The sequence below is a fragment of the Magallana gigas genome, chromosome 3 (genome assembly GCF_963853765.1).
Source record: "Magallana gigas chromosome 3, xbMagGiga1.1, whole genome shotgun sequence".
Taxonomy (NCBI): Eukaryota; Metazoa; Mollusca; class Bivalvia; order Ostreida; family Ostreidae; genus Magallana; species Magallana gigas.
In genome coordinates, this window is record NC_088855.1 from 53520146 (window position 1) to 53546460 (window position 26315).

Consider the following 26315-nt stretch of genomic DNA (forward strand, 5'->3'; position numbering starts at 1 on the left):
CCCCCCCCCCCCCCCCCCCCTCCGATGCTACGTGCCTGCATAACCATATGTGTCTCCGGCTCTTCTAGTTAATGCATCGCTGCTCGTCATCAGTAGCCGAAAGTTACTTAACTTCACTCCTAAATTAAGTGTAGTCTTAAAATTAAGAGCTAGGACCATTGGTTTTGTCTTGATTCATTAGTTAGTATATACGTCCCTGATGAATTACGTGTCATTATACAAAATATTCAACAAATACTGATCGTGCGCCCTTTATTAACAATGAATTGTAAAAATCCATGAAATGTAAACCAACTTAAAACGAGCATTAATTTTTCTGACTTGTAGATAACAACAGATAGGATTCGCATGTAAAGTTAATTAGTATGAATAAACACTTTATTGACAGGGCAGTTCCTGCTGGGGGAACTATCCGGCCACTGGTGGTGGAAACATTGTCAATCAGTTAGCACTGTTGCCTGACGTCATGACGTCAGGCATATCTAAGGTTTAAAAGTTGCATTCTCCGAAACAGTGCAGACAATGGGACAAGCAATATCATGATATTTCACAAAAAAGATTAACCGATGCATGTTTAAGATGTCAGCATTTACATTCACAATTAATGTAAATTTTATATGGCATGTAAACAACAGCGAGCAAGAGTTTTCAAGTAAAAGGGATGTTCACCATGCGGTGCACGTGTGTAATCCTGGTTTAAAAATAGATCAGCATTCCACTATATTTAAACGGTGAAAAAGGGGGAGGGGGTCATCGCAACAAGTTGTAACAAATTGTCTATTACGGTACAATGTAAGTAATAATTGGTGTTGGATTATCATTATTACAAGAGAGTCATCAGTTTGGATTAAAACAAATATATATTTATACAACTGGAATGTTTACTAGAGGAACTAAATCGCCGAAGCGGGGTGTGACCCGATTTTCGTTCAGTTGGACGATTTCATTAATCTTGACAAGGGATCATAACTCGCGTGTCCTACTAAATGTACATTACTACATTTAACAGTTACTAATCAAACGTGTTTCTTAATTCGTTAGATTTCTTCCAAAACATCCGATCCAAAGTATAATATACATGTATGTAGCTGTTACAAAACCAATGTCAAGAAAATCATCTGACCTCCTCCCCATGGATATCTCCCAATGGATGAGTTCATTCGTTGCGTGAACGGTAATAGCAGGATTTCGCGCCATAATGTCTCATTCATAGTTTTTGCGCACCGATTAGTTGACGAGTCCGTTGGGATCATGTCAATACCCCAGAGCACACCATGTGTTTACATCACAGGCACGTAGCATCGGGGGTTGGGTTGAGGGGGGCTGCTTCCCCCACCCCACTTTTTTGGCAGCTGGCACTTTTCTTAACTTTATATGATGATAAATGGAAAAATTAATGATTTGCCCCCTTCCCCCTCCACTTTTGTAAGATCATGCAATAAATGAAACTGCAAATAAGGAATTCTAATTGAATTGAAGTTACAATTAGGTTTTTTTTTCATGAATTAGAGAATTCAACCTTTTTTAATTGCTTTTCAAGATGATTGTGATGTAGCTGTCCACACACATTCAAAAACAATACGTGTTTGTATACCCTTTCATATTTCATATGGTTGGAAATTTTTAAAAATGCCCTTCAGTTGATTTTGCATCTTAACATAACAAATTCAATTTTAAAAAACTACTATTTACTCTCCAGCTTTCAAGCTTACATGCACTTATATAATATGTGTACATTCCTAAAAAAAATTGAATTAATAAAATAAATGAATTTCAAGTGATATATAGGTACATGTTCTAGATCGAAGAAAAGACTGACATTTCGTCTTAAATTTGCACGTTCCGTTTATAAAATTATGATCAGCAGCGAAGATTAAAATTCATTTCTAATAAGGTAGCCGAATTGATACATGCATGCTTCCATTGAACAATTTTGTTTAGTCAGGCAAGCTTTTTGGAAAGCTATTACTTGTGATGAAATAACGTTTATCTCACCGGGATACGAACGACTGACTGGTACACCGCTGGGTGTGAAAACTTCAAAACTTGGAGTTATCAGCCACGGTAAGGTGGCTGTTGTGAGGTGGGGGGGGGGGGGGGGGTCAGTCAGTAGAAGTGTGGCCGTACTATAGGTTTATAATAGGATCAAACTTAATTACGTGTAAATGTAATGATATGTACAATTTCTGTCTCTGGAAACTAATGCTGTATACAGATAATGGCCAATGCATAAATGCAAAATTTTATCTGTCTTGTTTCTTATTTACTGTAAACCATTTTGAAAGGGGTCGTCATTAAACAATTAAAGTTTGGAGATTGTACATGTAATTATTACTCAGGTTGGGGAAAACAACTCGGGCCAAAAAAGTCAAAGGCGGGAAAATTATAATTGTAGAAATTCACAAGACATATGATAAAGAAACGCAGAATTGCGCATGCCCAGTAACAAATTACCTAACGCCACCTTGTTCTTCCTCGCCGTAAACCCGCGGACAGCTCGCTACAGTGTCACGTGCACAGACATCCCCGCACAATGTCAGTTTAAAACCAGGGACTATGCCCACGATCTGTTGTGAAAGAGAACGGAGAAAGTTAAATGTGACTTGGGGAGAAACTGTAGCATTGGGTAAGTACTTGCTTCATCTTCCTATAAGTTCGTTTTACTTCAAGTTACGGATGCGAGATGGTGACATACCTAAATCATATATGCCCCCAATACCCTTTGGACAGCGGTTGGAATTCACCTCGTGGACTTGTGTCTTTTACTAATTAACAATTTTTTATTGTCAATGAGTCCATGACTAATTATAGTCATGGACTCATTTACAGTAAAAAATTGTTAATTAGTAAAAAAGACACTTGTATGCCTCAGCCCTGGAGAGTATCCTTACCATCCCAGGGAACAAGGTACATAGGTGGGGGATACACAGCTCACAATTCTGTGTAGGTAGACAAGGTTCGTGACATGTTAGATTGCTAAAGAAACAATACATTACTTGAGAAACTAATATACAAAGAAGTAACAACATAAATAAAAAGTAAATTACTTGCAGAAAAAAATATTCTTAGGAAAACGGAGCTCTTACCAGCATGTACAATACACGGAAAGACAATCTTAATAATTATCTTTTTGAATCTAAAAAATAAAGTTCTATAAAATGCTTAATTTGATTTATATAGCATGTGCACGAACCACAGGAGGAAGCCGTCGCACATATATATAAGACTGTGAGACAGGCTGGGCAGTGCCTGCTGAGAATGAGGGAATCAGAAACTTGTGATGGGGAGATTTATGATGGGGGCCTTAATCGACCAATTAAAGGGTTATCAAAGCACAGCTTCGTTAGACTATAGAGTGAAATAAAATGCTTATTTTACCGGGATACACACTGGCCTGATTTGGTGTGAAAACTTGCAGTTGCATTTGATCGGGATAGATTAACTGGTAAGGAGAGGGGGTGGATGGGGGTGCAGAAACGATCATTAATTGCTTGTTCACAAATTCACAAGATACAGTGGAACCGTTACTAAGAGATTCATCGTAGATTAAATTAGGTATGCTATTTATTCAATTTCCGATCAAAATTGCTAAAATATACAAGCTCTGTATTACTAATACCTTTCTGTCTAGGTCGTTGTTGACCATGTTTCGCTGCACTGTGGTGTGAATCAAAACAGGAAAGGCTGGAATATTAAAGTAATATATTTTTATAGAAATTGTCAATGTTTGATATTCATAAAATAAATATTTAAAATGCAGAAATCTATAAGATGTTTTGCAGATGTAGATGGAACAGCCTTCCGCTCAGTAATTTATTACATAACGCCACCTTGCTCTTCATCACTGTAAACCCGCGGACAGCCCGCTACAGGGTCACACACTGCACAGATCCCCGCACAATGTCAGTTTCTGTCGTCTCCTCCAGACCAAACCAAAAGAGACCAGCCAGAGGAAATTAATATGACGGGGACGTAGTGATAGGGTAAGGTTGTGGCATTGGTAAGTACTTGCTTGTATGTCTTTCTGTGGGTTCGTTTGACGTTGAGATACAGATGCGATTTGATGATTATATTTTTAGACTTGAGTGTTTGATAACTCTTTCTTCCGTCACCTGAACGTGCATGCACTGACAATAATTGATAAAGTTTGTATTCGCCCTCGTCATCGGGAACAAGGGTACAGAGATGTGTAGGACACCTGCTGCCGTAACCATGATAGCGTTTTACCGTCACCCTCGCTGTCGGAGAGCGCATGTAGACTGAGGCAAAAGAATCACCACACCATAAAGACCCTCAGGACTGAAGTAGGTTTACATGTACAGATCAAGTGAGGTAGGTTTTTAATATGTTCACAGGCAATGACATTCCCATTCCCGACTGAGATTCGGTCTTGGTTTGATTTTTGGACTGACGTCATCACGTGCGGCTTCCCACGTGTGAACGCTTCAGTCCAAATATCCTACCTAAAGCGAATCTCAGCTTAGATTTGCCTATCTTAGGCCTACATTTAGACCATCTTATCAAAATCAAACCTATTACTTTTTCATACATGTATATATAGTGTTCTCAGTGGGTAATTACCGAGCAAAGGCATCGCCCCACCCCCCCCCCCCCCCCCCCCGGCATACAATAATATTATTCCTCGGACACCACCCCCTGGCCGGATAAATTGATCCATTAAGACGTGCAAATTTTATTCAAACCCAATTATATCACAATTTTAATTATTTTAAAAACAACGTGTATGTATATTATAGTTTTTGATAGTGTGCATTTGGTCGGAAGTTCTTTTGTAAAACGCTGCGTTTTGTTGTTGATAAACTGTATTATTCAATGAATTATTTTGGACTGTATGATAAATTCTAAAAAAGAAATAGTGGGTCAGCTGGAATCACTATATTACCATATTTGTAGTTGGACAAATGGGCACCGTTGTGCTGTATCGTACTATGATATGTAATGATACGAAAAATATTCGCCCACGTTGGGACTCGAACCCAAGACCCTCAGATTAAAAGTCTGATGCTCTACCGACTGCGCTAAGCCCATGACCCATTAGTCTCTGCGCAACAAACCAAAAAAAAAAAAGAAAAAGAAGGAAAAAAGAAAAAAAAGAAAGAAAAAGGGGAAAAAGAGAGAAAAGGGGAAAGAAAAAAGAAGAGAAAAGAGGAAAAAAGGAGGAAAGAAGAAGAGAAAAAGGAGAAAAGAAAGAAAAAAGGAAAAGGAAAAAAAGAAAAAAGAGAAAAAGGAAGGGAAAAAAAGAAAAAAGGGGAAAGAAAGAAAAAAGGGGGAAGAAAAAGGAGGAGAAAAGGAAGGAAAAAAGAAAGAAAAAAGGGAGGAAAGAAAAGGGGAAGAAAGAGGAAAAGAAAAAAGGAAGAGAAAAAGGAGAAAAAGAAAAAAAAGAGAAAAAGAAGGGAAAAAGAGAAAAAAGGAAGGAGAGAGAAAAGGGGAAAGAAAAAGGAGAAAAGGGGGGAAAAAGAAGAAAAAAGGGAGGAAAGAAAAAAGGGAAGAAAGAGGAAGAGAAAAGAAAGAAAAAAAGAAAAAGGAGAAAAGAAAAAAAAGGAAAAAAGAGAAAAAGGGAAAAAGAGAAAAAAGGGGAAGGAAAGAGAAAAGGGGAAAGAAAAAGGAGGAGAAAAGGGGAGAAAAGGAAGGAAAAAAGGAAGAAAAAAGGGAGGAAAGAAAAAGGGAAGAAAAAAGAAAAAAGAGGAAAGAGAAAAAAATCCTGAGTGCTTTTGACAATAATCATAATGTGATTTCATTATCATACTTTAAAACATATCCTTTATCTAAATTGACTTTATTTTTAATTCTATGAAATACCTAGATGCAGCTTCTGCCAAGATTTGAACTTGGACCTCTTTCTGCTAAGAGAAAGTGTTCTTCCATTGAACTACAAAAGCTTCATGCAAACTGTGGTATTTCTTAATTCTCAAAGATAGTATCATTAACAATGTGTAATAATGATAAAAAAATTATCAGCACTTAAAAAATTTCTCCTCTGCTTTTTCAAGGGCTTGGAACCTTCTAATGCACCCATGAATACAATGCATACATTAGGCAGCATTAAAATTTTTTTAGTGTTCAATAATTGGCCAAAAATGAGTTTCTAACTTTAAGTTCCTCAAGATATTGTTTTAAATATCTATCTTCCATTATAAATAATTTTTAAATACTGTGAAAAAATCCATCAAATTCAAAATTTGAGTAAAATGCATATTTATGGTACAGCCAATGTAAAAATTACATAGAATACAGAGGTATGGTTGAAAAAAAATCAAGAGTTTATTAAATTCAAGATATAATTATTTAAAATGATGCTTTAAATATCAAACAGTTTCATTTTGTACATTTTTCCCTTTAAAGCCTTAAAATATTGAGAGAAAAAAAAATAATCAAATCAATTATGATGTCATAATGGTCCTAACACCAAAATGACATATATCTATAACTATAGAAAAAAATGAAGTTTGAAAATAAGTCAAAATGAAGCAGAAACTCATTTTTGGCCAACAGTCACAAACATATACAAGTCATAAATACAGCTGCATTCAAATGAATTATTTTAAGTCAAAACCTTCAAAATGTAAAAGTGAATAATCACAGATACCCCACACTCTCCAATTACTAGTTTTTAAAAGTAAATTTCAATTTGCACAAATAGTAATAAAAGGGCATAAATGTAAAAAAAACCTATCAGATCTTAACTTTACTTAATATTCACAAATCCATTATTCCCAGAAAAATAATGGAGGCAGAAATTGACAGTAATATGCATATCTTTACATTATGTTCTTAATGTATCTGCACATTTTCACAAATTCTACAGCTGTGTAGAGTGAAAAAAAAGAACAAGGGAGTAATGGATGGACTGAAGAACAGATGGGTCTAAAACACTATACAATACATGTATATAATTAGAGATCTCTAAGGCTTACAAGAATAAAATCATACTTACTGCTGGGTCTTCTTTTTCCTGGCTACTCCAGCCTTCTGCAGATTATCCCTCCACTCTTGAAATGGTATGTTGTCTTTGCGAGCACAATACCGATAGCCCATATACTGTGAATGGTCTGGCGGCTTCATATCCTCACCACACTTGCTACACCTGATTACCGTGGAGGTCCTGACATACTTCCTTTTTGGTCGCCCTTGCTCCTCAAGCTCTTGTTTTCGTTTCTGGTACTGCTTTGTAGAGTGTGGAATATTTGGAATCAACAAAGCAGTGCCTTCTGTAGTTGTGACCAATTGGAAGCTCATGACAGGATCGCAAGAAGGTGTCGGACAAGGAAGAACAGGTGCCACAGCTGGTATTGGTGCTTTTGGAGTCTTCTTTGGTCTGCTCTTGAGTTTGGCCATACCAATTGTAGAGGGTGGATCATGAAAAGAGAAGGGGTCTGTGCTTCCTGCTGGCAAAGATGTTGGCTTGGGCAAGGCTTCTGGTGCCTTGGCTACTGTCATTTTTGGTGTAGGAAGTGCAAGACCCTGCATTAAGATTTTCTTCTCCTCAGCCTTACTCTTCTCATTGAACCTGAAAAATTAGAATTGAATTCTAGTATTATTAATAAAAAAGAAACTATCTGCAATTTAGATACCTATTTAAATGTACATGAAATAAACAGAAAAGTTTAGAATTTCATCAGTATATGAACCTGGTTGGTCACATGATCAAACTTATATTTGTGTTTGAAAAAGACAAATCATCAGAAATATTAAAATAACCGTGTTTTTAATGTTTACAACATTGCAAACATCAAGGGATAAGCTCGTACTGTAATCATAGTGATGAAATCAACAAATTTAGGAAGCATTTTTGCAAATGTAAATTTTATATGTATTAATCGACTCACCACTGTTGGAGAGTCTTCCTGTTTAAAAGAGGAAGTTGGATGTCTGTAACTGACATGGCTCTATGGTTGTTCAAAATGGTCTTCCTGATGGTATGATATGCATCCAGGATGAGTGACCATTTTGTGAGAACCGCCTCCCCCTTCCTCCTTCTATCACTTGGATAGATCTGCAGAAGTTTTTCAACAGTGGCCTCTGTGTATCGATTGCAGTTAGGCCACTGTGCTGGACCTTGGTTTGGACCAAGAATAACCCTAATAAAAAAACACAGTAAAACTTAGTGTACAACTTAACATAGCATCAAGTGTTTTGATTTTTCAGGTTTCATAATATTGTTACTGCCTATTCTTTACAAAATTACCCATACTTCCAAAAGCGCAATTACTTACTTCTCAATACTTTCAACTCCTGGTGCAACTTTCTTTCTTTTGCTACAGAAACGTCCGAGAGGTGCAGTGGAGAATCGCTGAGGGAACACAGTCCTCTTCCTGTCATACTCTGAGAGTGCTGACCACAGATCTTTCAGCTTCTGGACTTCAGCTGAAGTCATGGCTGCCTTATCCTTGAAGGTTACCAGAAAGTCTGCTAAAGCCAGCACTCTTGAATATCCAGGTACATTGTCTGGACCAACTGTGTCCTTTAAATAATTTTTTTTAAAGAAATGTTAGAAGTATTCTAAAGAGTGGATAGATAAAAATCTATGAAAATTAATAAAACTGTTAAAAGTAATCTCAAGAGTGATTATAATATAAAAGTTATAAAAAAAAGCACACATGTAAATATATTTAAGTTATAAGTACATTTCACTTTTACTATCATTCAATTTTTTGCTGTCATTCATGTCACTAATATCTTTTAATCTGCAATCACTTACATCACCAGAGTCTGCATCTTTGCTTTTATCTGTCTCAGCCTCATAGTGATGAGTAGGTACCTCAACTGAAAAGAAAAAGACATTAGGTACTGTAATGTTGCAGCCAGTCATGTAAACTTTTTTTTTCAAAATTATGAATTACTGCATAAATTGTTTCTCATTCTTATTTCAATTTAAAGCTCCTATTACCTGGATCTGACTGGGCCATCATCTGTCTATACTCAGCTACTGACGGGATGTTAAGGAGGGCAGGAGAAGCAGAAGTAGATGTACAAGTTGGTGTGACAGGATCCATACCTAACTCTACAGGATCCACACTTAACTCTACAGGCAGTGTGGGATCCAACATCTCCTCCTGTTGTTCATGGAATCCTTCATCTGCTTCAGAATGCTCTGGGTTTTCCTCCTCCACATCGGCATCATCAGCGAGTATCCGGACGGCCTCTCTGTAGTCAGTCACACCTTCTCCTGTTTGGGAGTAGAGGTACTCTATTCCTATCAGCTCTCCTGGTGAGGGTAGAAAGATTCAGTTGAAAATTGTATAAAATGAAATGTAAGATTTCTTGTCTAAAAAATACCTATAGCTCACCTACCCGTGTATTTTCCAGGTGGCTTGTAGTCGTCAAAGATTCCTCTGCCCAAGACCTCATTTGCCAACTTGTTAACAGAGTTCTTGAGCGGTCCACTGTATGTCATTGGGGCGTCTTCTTTGACATCAACTACTGCTGAACTCTTCCGGTCAGAATTCCATCTGAACAGACCATCCAATAGGAATACCTGGAAATTGATGTCCTTTGCCAGGGTTCCTATAAAAATATTTGAATAATTAAATAAATTTCAATGACAATTATAGGTGTTTGATCTTTATAACATTGAATAAAAAAAAATGTTCATATTAATGAAAAGTATTGTGTTGAATCTGTTCTTACCTGGAATAAACCTGTTCATATGGAGATGAAAGCTTTCCAGAGAGGTGGAGCCTCTTGCACATCTGTAAACAGGAAGTTCAATGCCGCCTTTCTTCAAAGTGTTCACCTGTGTGTAGAGTCTAAGACCAGGGGGATCCTGGATGCAAGATACATGCTGACTCTGTATCTTCCAGATCTGCTGGATCTTCTCACTGTCAAACAAAGGCACTCCCTGGGTATCAAAACCTCTGGGGCCATCTAGGGATTCTAACAGGCTGGATATGAGCCTAGTTGTTTCAGCAGTGCCGCGGGTCACTCGCTTGCAGTGGAGTGCAAGCTCAGCTGTAGACAAGCGTCTTATGACATCATCCTCTGAGGGATTTTGGATGCACTGCTGAATCATCTCGGCTCGCTTAGCAGTCTTCAGTAAGTTGAGATCAGTCTCATCCCACTTGAAGATGCACTGGCTCAACTTCCCCATTAAAACACTGTACAGTTGATGCTTATCAGTGGTGCAGCCATAGGGAAAGCGGCGCATGAAGTGCCATATATCCAACCTAAAAAACATTGGCAATAAAATGTAAGACTCATAGTGCTATACCTGAAGCCATCTATATTATACATGTAAGAGCAAGAGAAATCATACACACCTGATATGAAGAAAGGGCCAGGCCTCCAAGTACTTATGCACAGATGAAGCTCCGCAGCAGTCACGGTCAACATAGAGTGCCTTGGGAGGAGGAACGCCAGCATTTCTGTACCGTGTAACAAGGCCATCCAACATCTGCTTCAAACCTGATCCCTCACCGACAGTCAAGACAGACATGAGGACTTGTCCATGCTCATTACCAATGTTGGTGGCCCACATTGCTGTCTTCCTCCCCTTTCCTATCAAATAAATGGCAATCATTATCCCCTGAACATAATTCAATGCTATTTTAGTATTATATTGAGAACATGCATAATTTTACATATTACATGTAGTAAGTATCTCATAAACTTCTTTTAAATGCATTAATGTGAAAAAAATACTTCACTTTACCTCCAACAATATATAACTCATTAACATATATTTTCTTATCGAAAAACCTACCGGCAAGCTTGTTGGTGATTTTCTTTGTTGAGTCCATCTTGAGGACGGTCCCAAACTGTGACGTCATGTGGGCTTTGATGTAATCAACGCGGTTCAGAACATCTATCTGGTAGACCTTCATGAACCAGCGGTGTCTTGGTACAGCGGCAGCTGGAGGAGGCTCACTAAACTGAATCGGAGCAAAGAATCCCCTCTCTGCCGATGTCTTAAAGTCCCTGCAATGAGATAGATACAATTGTAAATTATTTAGATAAGACTCACCATGTTGTTCCCTTACCTGTTTCATCACTGCGCTGCTGCTGTTTCCAAGTCCTCTCTGTCTCAGAAGGCGTACAATCTTCAAATCGCAGGCATACTTTGAGGTAAGGATGCAAGGAAAGCGGGACCTTGTTGCATTGTCCAGTTGGTTAAGAACTCCCTCACTCCAACTAATAACTGTGAAAAAAAAAAAAATTAAAATATTTACTGATATCACAAAAACATGTTCATACCCTATCATATTCTTTATTTCATTGACAGTATGTCAAAAAAGGTTTAAATTCCTGATTTAAAAAAATTGAAAGGCATACCCTTCTTATGGCAGTTGGAACAGCTAAGATATTCAGCTGCTATAATGTAGACAGAATCTACATCCACAACACGCCTGGTTTTCTGATGGACGCCTGCATTTGTCAACGTTCCGTTACAACCACTATGGGGGCAGTGAAACTGCGTATGGAACAAGTGGCGTGGCATCCAAAGAAAGAAACGATGTCCAAAGTATCGGTCCGGCTTGTTCAAGACAGCTCGGGACAGACTTGGCTGGGGTGGATCGTACCATAGCTTTGACACACGGCTGAAATCAAATTCAGGACCTCGCTTCCCAGCATGAAAGAAGGTCTCCGATATCCACTGATGGTCAACTTCAGGAAGCGTCTTTTTCCAGCCAGAAGGAAGTGCTAGGCTATCCAACTCCGGTGCTGGAACAAAATCATTTAACATGCAATTACATTCATACCAATGTTCACATGTCATATCTTCGGATAAGAAACTTTTAGATATTAAAGTGTAAAATACACATTCAAAGTTTTAGATATTTTTTTAATTGTATTTTTACCACATTAAAGTAATTTGGCTAACCTGTGGATGAACTTGACTCTTGCTGCTGATTTCTTCCAACCATGGCAGCTGAAGTACTACTAGTTGGCCTGGAGGAACCGGAATCTTCTAAAATAAAATGTTAATCCATATTTGATATTCAAGTGTTATAAAATGTTGCTGCAGACAGGAAATTAAATATTTTTGTTTCTTATTAGGATATGTATTTTGGTATTAAAATATTACCAGATGTAGAAGTAGATGTAGATGATTTCCTCCTAACAGCCGATGCAAGATTTGGCGTAGGCTTTGGGATTCCTGTTGTTATGTAATTTACAACATGACTTAATATTCAACATGTAAGAATTTTAAACAATTTACAATAATAGCCATATTATAAGCACGATTTCGTATAAGAAACAAAAACAATGCTTAGATGAATACACATTTTCTCTCGTTGTAATTAGAAAAATAGAATAAAAATAAAATGAAAATCTGATACATTTCCATAAAGTAATGATACACTATATACAGAAATGATTACATTTTGATGTTACATGTATGAAGGATTACACTGTGATTATGATTGATTTCACAAGTGCAAAACAAATGTAAAAGGAGACAGACACCACATATAGCCACTCTATATTTACTCGCCATAACCACACAGTACAACAAGCCCACTTGATAATATATAACAGACAAATTACCCTCATATACTTACTGATGAAGACCAGTATGTAGGAAGATTCTGTTATTCGAAAATAAATTTTAATATCAAAACTATTATAACAAACATAACAAACCCTATATTTTAATACACTATTGTTTGAAAAATTCAAATTGCTTTTAAAATGTTGACAGACAAAATAAATAGCCTCTCATTTTTTTAGCAGATTTTCTGAAAGAGTAAGACATGTAATTGACATGTAGTCCTCACCTTTGCCAGCTTTGCCTTCAACTTCCTCTAAGCATGCTATCAGTTCAGAGTCATCAACATGAACATCAAGGGTTCTGGTCTCTGAACTTGGCTTCTGATTCCCTAAAATGCAATTAATAATTAGCTTCAATATGAAGTATCAAAAACTTAATACATGTATTTCAGTCCTTAGGATTAAACATGTTAAACATATCTTATTTTAATATTCGAACGCACCAGGTGTCCTTCTCTGTTTTTCTTCTCTTTTCATCCTCACTAATTCCTTGCTCTCTTCAAATAGATAGACATATCTTCGGAGGGCCATCTTGTTAAGCCATCTATTGCCAACACCCTGGGTCTCTCCGGAAGTTTCATCCCTGGCAATCAAAAACGCAACCCACCCTGGAGCATTTTCAAGCAGCCATTTGAAAGTCATTCCTCTGAAATAAAACAAGATTTTCTCAATAAAAACCATAAAAAAAGAATTCTTCTAATTAAAATAAATCATTCAAAGGCATTTTTTACTAAATCAAGATGATGATTGATTGTTTATGAAATTATCACAAAAAGTTAAAGAACAGAAACTAACATTTATTTCTATCTTAATGAAATTAATTATTGTTCGGTATTACTGGTACATGCACTTTAATTGACTTAATATTGTCACAATAGAATGCCAATTACCGAAACTGTCCAAACTGGATTGTATGTTGTCCGAGCAGATGCTTTACATTCTTAACATCTCCCCCCAAGGCGTTTACGGATCGCTCTGCCTGGGTCTTTATCCGGATGACACTCTCGGATTCTGCTCGGTTCCGTTCCCTGTGTTCCGTTTTCACGGCTCTCGCAGCAGCACTGTCACTGAGGGACAAAATTCCTGAGGGCAATCGTTGGAATGTGGGCACTAAGGAACTCATGACACTGAAAAATAATCATTGTTATTTTATCAAATTTATCTTGTTCTAAAATGATGACCGGAAACACATGAATGTACCTAATATGGAGATAAACAAAATGCTTCCGGAAAAATTTTCCTTATGTGACTTCAAAATAAATTTTGAAACATTCAATAAAAAATCTAAAAAGCTCTGAATAAAAGGAATTGTATTTTAAATACTTATGTTTCAAATAAGTACACGGTATAAATTTAAGTAAAACCAAAATATTTTTTCGGTGTCCTTAAATGTCGTCTTACATCATAGCAGATACAGTACTATAGAAAGATGATAGAGTAATAACAACACTTGTCTTGAAAATCTAACTAATTACTTCATTATAATTTCATTATAAAAAAATTCAAACAATTTACTTGTTAATGAATTTATTGCTTCAAAGTTATTCCTATACATGATTAATTTAAAAACATTAAGTCCATTTAATAGTGTTTTGAGAAAAAGTCAAGATGATTTATGATGATTTTTTTATATAAAAATGTTATATAGATATATTTGGTAAGGGTGATCCAAAGATTAATACATACAAATGATATGAATAAATCAAACTATTAAATACATGAAATTCAGATTAATACTTACGGAAAAAAAATTGTTATAAAAATCCAGAAAATTAAACAATGCAAAAGTGCAGGTATCAAGTGGTGATTTGCGGTAAAGCGTCTCTTCATACAGCGATGGGAGAAAAGTGAGCAGGTACATAAGAAACAAATATTATATAGATTCAAACCATGACACCTGACATCCAGGTATATACTTGTAAACACACATGGCCTACCCCACACTGTCAACCTGCCTAGCAAATTCTGCACAGGTATATAGGTATACTGACTTTATTAACAGGTACACTGATAATGATGAATTAACAATGGGATGTCAGGGTACCCCATCAGTTGCACCTTTCACACATGGCCAGTCTCATACTGTGACAAACTAAATGTGATGCAGTATTTGGACAATGATCAAAGGTGGAACACCTGTCAACACCCCCACCCCCCACAACTCATTTCTGTAACTACTTACAGTAGATAATGATTTCAATCATCAATTAATTCAACAAAAAAATGTTATTCTATGCATAAAATCTGCATTTTTAACTTAAATCACTTTAAACATGTTTTACCGGTGTTGATATATTTTTTATTATTTCCAACACATTTTCCAATTCTTTGACATAATCAATTAAATATCTCAAGAAAACATGCAACCTTACCTGAGATAAGCAAATTTATTCCATTATACTTTGCATAAACTAAATCAAAATATCTAGGGCATCTGTAACACAATGGCGACCATTAAAGATGCTATTTTGGAAGCTGATAAATAACAAACTCTGATTGGTCAAAAACCTCAAATTGAGGTTCGGACGCTGCCTGAATTTGTGGTTTAAGTGGATGTGATTGGATATCCAAACCAAGAAATTTGTGGTTGAATTGCATGTGATTGGATATCCAAACCACGACTCATGAGTGAATCTTAGCGCTAAGCCCATGACCCATTAGTCTCTGCGCAACAAACCAAAAAAAAAAAAGAAAAAGAAGGAAAAAAGAAAAAAAAGAAAGAAAAAGGGGAAAAAGAGAGAAAAGGGGAAAGAAAAAAGAAGAGAAAAGAGGAAAAAAGGAGGAAAGAAGAAGAGAAAAAGGAGAAAAGAAAGAAAAAAGGAAAAGGAAAAAAAGAAAAAAGAGAAAAAGGAAGGGAAAAAAAGAAAAAAGGGGAAAGAAAGAAAAAAGGGGGAAGAAAAAGGAGGAGAAAAGGAAGGAAAAAAGAAAGAAAAAAGGGAGGAAAGAAAAGGGGAAGAAAGAGGAAAAGAAAAAAGGAAGAGAAAAAGGAGAAAAAGAAAAAAAAGAGAAAAAGAAGGGAAAAAGAGAAAAAAGGAAGGAGAGAGAAAAGGGGAAAGAAAAAGGAGAAAAGGGGGGAAAAAGAAGAAAAAAGGGAGGAAAGAAAAAAGGGAAGAAAGAGGAAGAGAAAAGAAAGAAAAAAAGAAAAAGGAGAAAAGAAAAAAAAGGAAAAAAGAGAAAAAGGGAAAAAGAGAAAAAAGGGGAAGGAAAGAGAAAAGGGGAAAGAAAAAGGAGGAGAAAAGGGGAGAAAAGGAAGGAAAAAAGGAAGAAAAAAGGGAGGAAAGAAAAAGGGAAGAAAAAAGAAAAAAGAGGAAAGAGAAAAAAATCCTGAGTGCTTTTGACAATAATCATAATGTGATTTCATTATCATACTTTAAAACATATCCTTTATCTAAATTGACTTTATTTTTAATTCTATGAAATACCTAGATGCAGCTTCTGCCAAGATTTGAACTTGGACCTCTTTCTGCTAAGAGAAAGTGTTCTTCCATTGAACTACAAAAGCTTCATGCAAACTGTGGTATTTCTTAATTCTCAAAGATAGTATCATTAACAATGTGTAATAATGATAAAAAAATTATCAGCACTTAAAAAATTTCTCCTCTGCTTTTTCAAGGGCTTGGAACCTTCTAATGCACCCATGAATACAATGCATACATTAGGCAGCATTAAAATTTTTTTAGTGTTCAATAATTGGCCAAAAATGAGTTTCTAACTTTAAGTTCCTCAAGATATTGTTTTAAATATCTATCTTCCATTATAAATAATTTTTAAATACTGTGAAAAAATCCATCAAATTCAAAATTTGAGTAAAATGCATATTTATGGTACAGCCAATGTAAAAATTACATAGAATACAGAGGTATGGTTGAAAAAAAATCAAGAGTTTATTAAATTCAAGATATAATTATTTAAAATGATGCTTTAAATATCAAACAGTTTCATTTTGTACATTTTTCCCTTTAAAGCCTTAAAATATTGAGAGAAAAAAAAATAATCAAATCAATTATGATGTCATAATGGTCCTAACACCAAAATGACATATATCTATAACTATAGAAAAAAATGAAGTTTGAAAATAAGTCAAAATGAAGCAGAAACTCATTTTTGGCCAACAGTCACAAACATATACAAGTCATAAATACAGCTGCATTCAAATGAATTATTTTAAGTCAAAACCTTCAAAATGTAAAAGTGAATAATCACAGATACCCCACACTCTCCAATTACTAGTTTTTAAAAGTAAATTTCAATTTGCACAAATAGTAATAAAAGGGCATAAATGTAAAAAAAACCTATCAGATCTTAACTTTACTTAATATTCACAAATCCATTATTCCCAGAAAAATAATGGAGGCAGAAATTGACAGTAATATGCATATCTTTACATTATGTTCTTAATGTATCTGCACATTTTCACAAATTCTACAGCTGTGTAGAGTGAAAAAAAAGAACAAGGGAGTAATGGATGGACTGAAGAACAGATGGGTCTAAAACACTATACAATACATGTATATAATTAGAGATCTCTAAGGCTTACAAGAATAAAATCATACTTACTGCTGGGTCTTCTTTTTCCTGGCTACTCCAGCCTTCTGCAGATTATCCCTCCACTCTTGAAATGGTATGTTGTCTTTGCGAGCACAATACCGATAGCCCATATACTGTGAATGGTCTGGCGGCTTCATATCCTCACCACACTTGCTACACCTGATTACCGTGGAGGTCCTGACATACTTCCTTTTTGGTCGCCCTTGCTCCTCAAGCTCTTGTTTTCGTTTCTGGTACTGCTTTGTAGAGTGTGGAATATTTGGAATCAACAAAGCAGTGCCTTCTGTAGTTGTGACCAATTGGAAGCTCATGACAGGATCGCAAGAAGGTGTCGGACAAGGAAGAACAGGTGCCACAGCTGGTATTGGTGCTTTTGGAGTCTTCTTTGGTCTGCTCTTGAGTTTGGCCATACCAATTGTAGAGGGTGGATCATGAAAAGAGAAGGGGTCTGTGCTTCCTGCTGGCAAAGATGTTGGCTTGGGCAAGGCTTCTGGTGCCTTGGCTACTGTCATTTTTGGTGTAGGAAGTGCAAGACCCTGCATTAAGATTTTCTTCTCCTCAGCCTTACTCTTCTCATTGAACCTGAAAAATTAGAATTGAATTCTAGTATTATTAATAAAAAAGAAACTATCTGCAATTTAGATACCTATTTAAATGTACATGAAATAAACAGAAAAGTTTAGAATTTCATCAGTATATGAACCTGGTTGGTCACATGATCAAACTTATATTTGTGTTTGAAAAAGACAAATCATCAGAAATATTAAAATAACCGTGTTTTTAATGTTTACAACATTGCAAACATCAAGGGATAAGCTCGTACTGTAATCATAGTGATGAAATCAACAAATTTAGGAAGCATTTTTGCAAATGTAAATTTTATATGTATTAATCGACTCACCACTGTTGGAGAGTCTTCCTGTTTAAAAGAGGAAGTTGGATGTCTGTAACTGACATGGCTCTATGGTTGTTCAAAATGGTCTTCCTGATGGTATGATATGCATCCAGGATGAGTGACCATTTTGTGAGAACCGCCTCCCCCTTCCTCCTTCTATCACTTGGATAGATCTGCAGAAGTTTTTCAACAGTGGCCTCTGTGTATCGATTGCAGTTAGGCCACTGTGCTGGACCTTGGTTTGGACCAAGAATAACCCTAATAAAAAAACACAGTAAAACTTAGTGTACAACTTAACATAGCATCAAGTGTTTTGATTTTTCAGGTTTCATAATATTGTTACTGCCTATTCTTTACAAAATTACCCATACTTCCAAAAGCGCAATTACTTACTTCTCAATACTTTCAACTCCTGGTGCAACTTTCTTTCTTTTGCTACAGAAACGTCCGAGAGGTGCAGTGGAGAATCGCTGAGGGAACACAGTCCTCTTCCTGTCATACTCTGAGAGTGCTGACCACAGATCTTTCAGCTTCTGGACTTCAGCTGAAGTCATGGCTGCCTTATCCTTGAAGGTTACCAGAAAGTCTGCTAAAGCCAGCACTCTTGAATATCCAGGTACATTGTCTGGACCAACTGTGTCCTTTAAATAATTTTTTTTAAAGAAATGTTAGAAGTATTCTAAAGAGTGGATAGATAAAAATCTATGAAAATTAATAAAACTGTTAAAAGTAATCTCAAGAGTGATTATAATATAAAAGTTATAAAAAAAAGCACACATGTAAATATATTTAAGTTATAAGTACATTTCACTTTTACTATCATTCAATTTTTTGCTGTCATTCATGTCACTAATATCTTTTAATCTGCAATCACTTACATCACCAGAGTCTGCATCTTTGCTTTTATCTGTCTCAGCCTCATAGTGATGAGTAGGTACCTCAACTGAAAAGAAAAAGACATTAGGTACTGTAATGTTGCAGCCAGTCATGTAAACTTTTTTTTTCAAAATTATGAATTACTGCATAAATTGTTTCTCATTCTTATTTCAATTTAAAGCTCCTATTACCTGGATCTGACTGGGCCATCATCTGTCTATACTCAGCTACTGACGGGATGTTAAGGAGGGCAGGAGAAGCAGAAGTAGATGTACAAGTTGGTGTGACAGGATCCATACCTAACTCTACAGGATCCACACTTAACTCTACAGGCAGTGTGGGATCCAACATCTCCTCCTGTTGTTCATGGAATCCTTCATCTGCTTCAGAATGCTCTGGGTTTTCCTCCTCCACATCGGCATCATCAGCGAGTATCCGGACGGCCTCTCTGTAGTCAGTCACACCTTCTCCTGTTTGGGAGTAGAGGTACTCTATTCCTATCAGCTCTCCTGGTGAGGGTAGAAAGATTCAGTTGAAAATTGTATAAAATGAAATGTAAGATTTCTTGTCTAAAAAATACCTATAGCTCACCTACCCGTGTATTTTCCAGGTGGCTTGTAGTCGTCAAAGATTCCTCTGCCCAAGACCTCATTTGCCAACTTGTTAACAGAGTTCTTGAGCGGTCCACTGTATGTCATTGGGGCGTCTTCTTTGACATCAACTACTGCTGAACTCTTCCGGTCAGAATTCCATCTGAACAGACCATCCAATAGGAATACCTGGAAATTGATGTCCTTTGCCAGGGTTCCTATAAAAATATTTGAATAATTAAATAAATTTCAATGACAATTATAGGTGTTTGATCTTTATAACATTGAATAAAAAAAAATGTTCATATTAATGAAAAGTATTGTGTTGAATCTGTTCTTACCTGGAATAAACCTGTTCATATGGAGATGAAAGCTTTCCAGAGAGGTGGAGCCTCTTGCACATCTGTAAACAGGAAGTTCAATGCCGCCTTTCTTCAAAGTGTTCACCTGTGTGTAGAGTCTAAGACCAGGGGGATCCTGGATGCAAGATACATGCTGACTCTGTATCTTCCAGATCTGCTGGATCTTCTCACTGTCAAACAAAGGCACTCCCTGGGTATCAAAACCTCTGGGGCCATCTAGGGATTCTAACAGGCTGGATATGAGCCTAGTTGTTTCAGCAGTGCCGCGGGTCACTCGCTTGCAGTGGAGTGCAAGCTCAGCTGTAGACAAGCGTCTTATGACATCATCCTCTGAGGGATTTTGGATGCACTGCTGAATCATCTCGGCTCGCTTAGCAGTCTTCAGTAAGTTGAGATCAGTCTCATCCCACTTGAAGATGCACTGGCTCAACTTCCCCATTAAAACACTGTACAGTTGATGCTTATCAGTGGTGCAGCCATAGGGAAAGCGGCGCATGAAGTGCCATATATCCAACCTAAAAAACATTGGCAATAAAATGTAAGACTCATAGTGCTATACCTGAAGCCATCTATATTATACATGTAAGAGCAAGAGAAATCATACACACCTGATATGAAGAAAGGGCCAGGCCTCCAAGTACTTATGCACAGATGAAGCTCCGCAGCAGTCACGGTCAACATAGAGTGCCTTGGGAGGAGGAACGCCAGCATTTCTGTACCGTGTAACAAGGCCATCCAACATCTGCTTCAAACCTGATCCCTCACCGACAGTCAAGACAGACATGAGGACTTGTCCATGCTCATTACCAATGTTGGTGGCCCACATTGCTGTCTTCCTCCCCTTTCCTATCAAATAAATGGCAATCATTATCCCCTGAACATAATTCAATGCTATTTTAGTATTATATTGAGAACATGCATAATTTTACATATTACATGTAGTAAGTATCTCATAAACTTCTTTTAAATGCATTAATGTGAAAAAAATACTTCACTTTACCTCCAACAATATATAACTCATTAACATATATTTTCTTATCGAAAAACCTACCGGCAAGCTTGTTGGTGATTTTCTTTGTTGAGTCCATCTTGAGGACGGTCCCAAACTGTGACGTCATGTGGGCTTTGATGTAATCAACGCGGTTCAGAACATCTATCTGGTAGACCTTCATGAACCAGCGGTGTCTTGGTACAGCGGCAGCTGGAGGAGGCTCACTAAACTGAATCGGAGCAAAGAATCCCCTCTCTGCCGATGTCTTAAAGTCCCTGCAATGAGATAGATACAATTGTAAATTATTTAGATAAGACTCACCATGTTGTTCCCTTACCTGTTTCATCACTGCGCTGCTGCTGTTTCCAAGTCCTCTCTGTCTCAGAAGGCGTACAATCTTCAAATCGCAGGCATACTTTGAGGTAAGGATGCAAGGAAAGCGGGACCTTGTTGCATTGTCCAGTTGGTTAAGAACTCCCTCACTCCAACTAATAACTGTGAAAAAAAAAAAAATTAAAATATTTACTGATATCACAAAAACATGTTCATACCCTATCATATTCTTTATTTCATTGACAGTATGTCAAAAAAGGTTTAAATTCCTGATTTAAAAAAATTGAAAGGCATACCCTTCTTATGGCAGTTGGAACAGCTAAGATATTCAGCTGCTATAATGTAGACAGAATCTACATCCACAACACGCCTGGTTTTCTGATGGACGCCTGCATTTGTCAACGTTCCGTTACAACCACTATGGGGGCAGTGAAACTGCGTATGGAACAAGTGGCGTGGCATCCAAAGAAAGAAACGATGTCCAAAGTATCGGTCCGGCTTGTTCAAGACAGCTCGGGACAGACTTGGCTGGGGTGGATCGTACCATAGCTTTGACACACGGCTGAAATCAAATTCAGGACCTCGCTTCCCAGCATGAAAGAAGGTCTCCGATATCCACTGATGGTCAACTTCAGGAAGCGTCTTTTTCCAGCCAGAAGGAAGTGCTAGGCTATCCAACTCCGGTGCTGGAACAAAATCATTTAACATGCAATTACATTCATACCAATGTTCACATGTCATATCTTCGGATAAGAAACTTTTAGATATTAAAGTGTAAAATACACATTCAAAGTTTTAGATATTTTTTTAATTGTATTTTTACCACATTAAAGTAATTTGGCTAACCTGTGGATGAACTTGACTCTTGCTGCTGATTTCTTCCAACCATGGCAGCTGAAGTACTACTAGTTGGCCTGGAGGAACCGGAATCTTCTAAAATAAAATGTTAATCCATATTTGATATTCAAGTGTTATAAAATGTTGCTGCAGACAGGAAATTAAATATTTTTGTTTCTTATTAGGATATGTATTTTGGTATTAAAATATTACCAGATGTAGAAGTAGATGTAGATGATTTCCTCCTAACAGCCGATGCAAGATTTGGCGTAGGCTTTGGGATTCCTGTTGTTATGTAATTTACAACATGACTTAATATTCAACATGTAAGAATTTTAAACAATTTACAATAATAGCCATATTATAAGCACGATTTCGTATAAGAAACAAAAACAATGCTTAGATGAATACACATTTTCTCTCGTTGTAATTAGAAAAATAGAATAAAAATAAAATGAAAATCTGATACATTTCCATAAAGTAATGATACACTATATACAGAAATGATTACATTTTGATGTTACATGTATGAAGGATTACACTGTGATTATGATTGATTTCACAAGTGCAAAACAAATGTAAAAGGAGACAGACACCACATATAGCCACTCTATATTTACTCGCCATAACCACACAGTACAACAAGCCCACTTGATAATATATAACAGACAAATTACCCTCATATACTTACTGATGAAGACCAGTATGTAGGAAGATTCTGTTATTCGAAAATAAATTTTAATATCAAAACTATTATAACAAACATAACAAACCCTATATTTTAATACACTATTGTTTGAAAAATTCAAATTGCTTTTAAAATGTTGACAGACAAAATAAATAGCCTCTCATTTTTTTAGCAGATTTTCTGAAAGAGTAAGACATGTAATTGACATGTAGTCCTCACCTTTGCCAGCTTTGCCTTCAACTTCCTCTAAGCATGCTATCAGTTCAGAGTCATCAACATGAACATCAAGGGTTCTGGTCTCTGAACTTGGCTTCTGATTCCCTAAAATGCAATTAATAATTAGCTTCAATATGAAGTATCAAAAACTTAATACATGTATTTCAGTCCTTAGGATTAAACATGTTAAACATATCTTATTTTAATATTCGAACGCACCAGGTGTCCTTCTCTGTTTTTCTTCTCTTTTCATCCTCACTAATTCCTTGCTCTCTTCAAATAGATAGACATATCTTCGGAGGGCCATCTTGTTAAGCCATCTATTGCCAACACCCTGGGTCTCTCCGGAAGTTTCATCCCTGGCAATCAAAAACGCAACCCACCCTGGAGCATTTTCAAGCAGCCATTTGAAAGTCATTCCTCTGAAATAAAACAAGATTTTCTCAATAAAAACCATAAAAAAAGAATTCTTCTAATTAAAATAAATCATTCAAAGGCATTTTTTACTAAATCAAGATGATGATTGATTGTTTATGAAATTATCACAAAAAGTTAAAGAACAGAAACTAACATTTATTTCTATCTTAATGAAATTAATTATTGTTCGGTATTACTGGTACATGCACTTTAATTGACTTAATATTGTCACAATAGAATGCCAATTACCGAAACTGTCCAAACTGGATTGTATGTTGTCCGAGCAGATGCTTTACATTCTTAACATCTCCCCCCAAGGCGTTTACGGATCGCTCTGCCTGGGTCTTTATCCGGATGACACTCTCGGATTCTGCTCGGTTCCGTTCCCTGTGTTCCGTTTTCACGGCTCTCGCAGCAGCACTGTCACTGAGGGACAAAATTCCTGAGGGCAATCGTTGGAATGTGGGCACTAAGGAACTCATGACACTGAAAAATAATCATTGTTATTTTATCAAATTTATCTTGTTCTAAAATGATGACCGGAAACACATGAATGTACCTAATATGGAGATAAACAAAATGCTTCCGGAAAAATTTTCCTTATGTGACTTCAAAATAAATTTTGAAACATTCAATAAAAAATCTAAAAAGCTCTGAATAAAAGGAATTGTATTTTAAATACTTATGTTTCAAATAAGTACACGGTATAAATTTAAGTAAAACCAAAATATTTTTTCGGTGTCCTTAAATGTCGTCTTACATCATAGCAGATACAGTACTATAGAAAGATGATAGAGTAATAACAACACTTGTCTTGAAAATCTAACTAATTACTTCATTATAATTTCATTATAAAAAAATTCAAACAATTTACTTGTTAATGAATTTATTGCTTCAAAGTTATTCCTATACATGATTAATTTAAAAACATTAAGTCCATTTAATAGTGTTTTGAGAAAAAGTCAAGATGATTTATGATGATTTTTTTATATAAAAATGTTATATAGATATATTTGGTAAGGGTGATCCAAAGATTAATACATACAAATGATATGAATAAATCAAACTATTAAATACATGAAATTCAGATTAATACTTACGGAAAAAAAATTGTTATAAAAATCCAGAAAATTAAACAATGCAAAAGTGCAGGTATCAAGTGGTGATTTGCGGTAAAGCGTCTCTTCATACAGCGATGGGAGAAAAGTGAGCAGGTACATAAGAAACAAATATTATATAGATTCAAACCATGACACCTGACATCCAGGTATATACTTGTAAACACACATGGCCTACCCCACACTGTCAACCTGCCTAGCAAATTCTGCACAGGTATATAGGTATACTGACTTTATTAACAGGTACACTGATAATGATGAATTAACAATGGGATGTCAGGGTACCCCATCAGTTGCACCTTTCACACATGGCCAGTCTCATACTGTGACAAACTAAATGTGATGCAGTATTTGGACAATGATCAAAGGTGGAACACCTGTCAACACCCCCACCCCCCACAACTCATTTCTGTAACTACTTACAGTAGATAATGATTTCAATCATCAATTAATTCAACAAAAAAATGTTATTCTATGCATAAAATCTGCATTTTTAACTTAAATCACTTTAAACATGTTTTACCGGTGTTGATATATTTTTTATTATTTCCAACACATTTTCCAATTCTTTGACATAATCAATTAAATATCTCAAGAAAACATGCAACCTTACCTGAGATAAGCAAATTTATTCCATTATACTTTGCATAAACTAAATCAAAATATCTAGGGCATCTGTAACACAATGGCGACCATTAAAGATGCTATTTTGGAAGCTGATAAATAACAAACTCTGATTGGTCAAAAACCTCAAATTGAGGTTCGGACGCTGCCTGAATTTGTGGTTTAAGTGGATGTGATTGGATATCCAAACCAAGAAATTTGTGGTTGAATTGCATGTGATTGGATATCCAAACCACGACTCATGAGTGAATCTTAGCGCTACGCGGGCTTCATACCAACTACCGATGAGTACTTTATTAAGTACTTTTTAAACATGGAACAAAATTCGGAATACCTCTAATAATTTTGTCGTTCGAATTAACTCGGTTTACTTTACCGCAAGCATGCATCCTCAAATAACATCTATACTTCTGAGTGAATTTCATCATACAACTGGGCCAATGGTAAAGTACCAGGTAAGTGAAAGTCACTAGAGCATGGCCAAATTGTTCAGTTTAATCCCATGGCTTTCCATGGATCAGGTAAAAGTAAGAAGAGGCGTTCACTGGTAAATTGATGAATTGCACACATTTTGTAGGTTCCCAGAGAGGTAATAACGAAAGCCCATTTTGACACGATCCACAATTATATTATCCCTAAACCAGAGTTCCAAGGAAGGCTTATGACTGTGTAAGTCTGATACTTCGAAGTTTATTATCTCTTCATTTATACATACATGCACTGACCAATACTTTTTAGCCAAATGTTCATCATAACACTGTTCTTCATACCAGGCTTATGATCGATCTGTGGATATACTGGTTGATCAACTGCTATATTGATTATGTATTCAAGTTAATTATTTAATTTTAGAAATGCACTAGGCTACAAAATTGTCGGCTGTCCGGTATCAATCGGCGACACAAAGTATCAGAGGAACGCCCTCATGTTCAACCTCTGTTTTGTTTTTGAACAAGATGTAGACACTATTAACCATGAACCTGTTGTGAAAAAGTTGGCCTCATATCTAACACAGATTGAGGTAAGTGGGATATTTCTCTCTATCTCTTGTGAAGGCTTGGCGAGATTCATGGAAACTGAACAAGTTTGACTAACATCTCTTCCAAATTTTCATGACTCCCTTGTGTGGCACTAGTCTGAGATTCGGAAGCAACATAAGTAAAAAATTTCAGTCTCGAAGAATTTCGCTGAGATTAGGTGGCTCACTACACCTTGAAATAGTTTCCCAAATCAGCAAAACATTACTTGATTATAATAAACAGCATTATGCAAAAGAAGTTTCCTTTTGTGCTCACATTTCCACAGTCTTA

General features: G+C 36.3%; 3 protein-coding genes across 10 annotated transcripts in view; 1 reads left to right on the top strand and 2 right to left on the bottom strand.

Moving 5' to 3' along the window:
• The first annotated feature begins 2471 nt into the window (after positions 1 to 2471).
• Positions 2472 to 26315, top strand: part of LOC105345810 (GATOR1 complex protein NPRL2) — a 29244-nt gene continuing 5400 nt past the window's right edge. The window contains exons 1-6 of one of the 6 annotated variants that reach the window (XM_066080343.1): positions 2477 to 2626; positions 3632 to 3697; positions 3783 to 3983; positions 4080 to 4332; positions 25583 to 25674; positions 25858 to 26026. In XM_066080343.1, the coding sequence (XP_065936415.1) occupies positions 4315 to 4332; positions 25583 to 25674; positions 25858 to 26026 (279 nt within the window). In that variant the 5' untranslated portion in view covers positions 2477 to 2626; positions 3632 to 3697; positions 3783 to 3983; positions 4080 to 4314. Of the gene's footprint in view, positions 2627 to 3631; positions 3698 to 3771; positions 4333 to 25226; positions 25461 to 25582; positions 25675 to 25857; positions 26027 to 26315 lie in introns of those variants that run through there. The other 5 variants (XM_066080342.1, XM_066080346.1, XM_066080344.1 and 2 more) reach the window with 5 other exon arrangements.
• LOC105347172 (uncharacterized) lies at positions 6881 to 13749 on the bottom strand. Of its 2 annotated transcripts, XM_066080340.1 has the most exons (16): positions 13401 to 13749; positions 12954 to 13156; positions 12738 to 12839; positions 12522 to 12548; positions 12044 to 12115; positions 11840 to 11926; positions 11290 to 11679; positions 10721 to 11155; positions 10278 to 10515; positions 9649 to 10184; positions 9313 to 9525; positions 8909 to 9226; positions 8720 to 8784; positions 8235 to 8482; positions 7848 to 8099; positions 6881 to 7528 (listed from the first exon to the last, which is right to left on the bottom strand). In XM_066080340.1, the coding sequence occupies exons 1-16, from the start codon at positions 13631 to 13633 to the stop codon at positions 6952 to 6954; spliced, it is 3996 nt and encodes a 1331-aa protein (XP_065936412.1). In that variant the 5' UTR covers positions 13634 to 13749; the 3' UTR covers positions 6881 to 6951. The 2 variants fall into 2 exon arrangements, with proteins under 2 accessions (XP_065936412.1, XP_065936413.1); XM_066080341.1 differs by lacking the exon at positions 12522 to 12548.
• LOC136274102 (uncharacterized) lies at positions 16993 to 23861 on the bottom strand. 2 transcript variants are annotated; one of them, XM_066080332.1, is made up of 16 exons: positions 23513 to 23861; positions 23066 to 23268; positions 22850 to 22951; positions 22634 to 22660; positions 22156 to 22227; positions 21952 to 22038; positions 21402 to 21791; positions 20833 to 21267; positions 20390 to 20627; positions 19761 to 20296; positions 19425 to 19637; positions 19021 to 19338; positions 18832 to 18896; positions 18347 to 18594; positions 17960 to 18211; positions 16993 to 17640 (listed from the first exon to the last, which is right to left on the bottom strand). In XM_066080332.1, exons 1-16 carry the CDS (start codon positions 23743 to 23745, stop codon positions 17064 to 17066), a joined length of 3996 nt encoding a protein of 1331 aa, XP_065936404.1. In that variant the 5' UTR covers positions 23746 to 23861; the 3' UTR covers positions 16993 to 17063. The 2 variants fall into 2 exon arrangements, with proteins under 2 accessions (XP_065936404.1, XP_065936405.1); XM_066080333.1 differs by lacking the exon at positions 22634 to 22660.

Coding starts and splice junctions, on each gene's coding strand:
- LOC136274102 (XM_066080332.1), bottom strand. CDS start 23,745: ATGAGTTCCTTAGTGCCCACATTCCAACGATTGCCCTCAGGAATTTTG. Junction 21,792..21,951: donor AGAGTCAAGTTCATCCACAG/GTTAGCCAAATT, acceptor ATTTTGTTCCAG/CACCGGAGTTGGATAGCCTA. Junction 18,595..18,831: donor AAGATGCAGACTCTGGTGAT/GTAAGTGATTGC, acceptor AATTATTTAAAG/GACACAGTTGGTCCAGACAA.
- LOC105347172 (XM_066080340.1), bottom strand. CDS start 13,633: ATGAGTTCCTTAGTGCCCACATTCCAACGATTGCCCTCAGGAATTTTG. Junction 13,157..13,400: donor ATCCAGTTTGGACAGTTTCG/GTAATTGGCATT, acceptor GTTTTATTTCAG/AGGAATGACTTTCAAATGGC. Junction 8,483..8,719: donor AAGATGCAGACTCTGGTGAT/GTAAGTGATTGC, acceptor AATTATTTAAAG/GACACAGTTGGTCCAGACAA.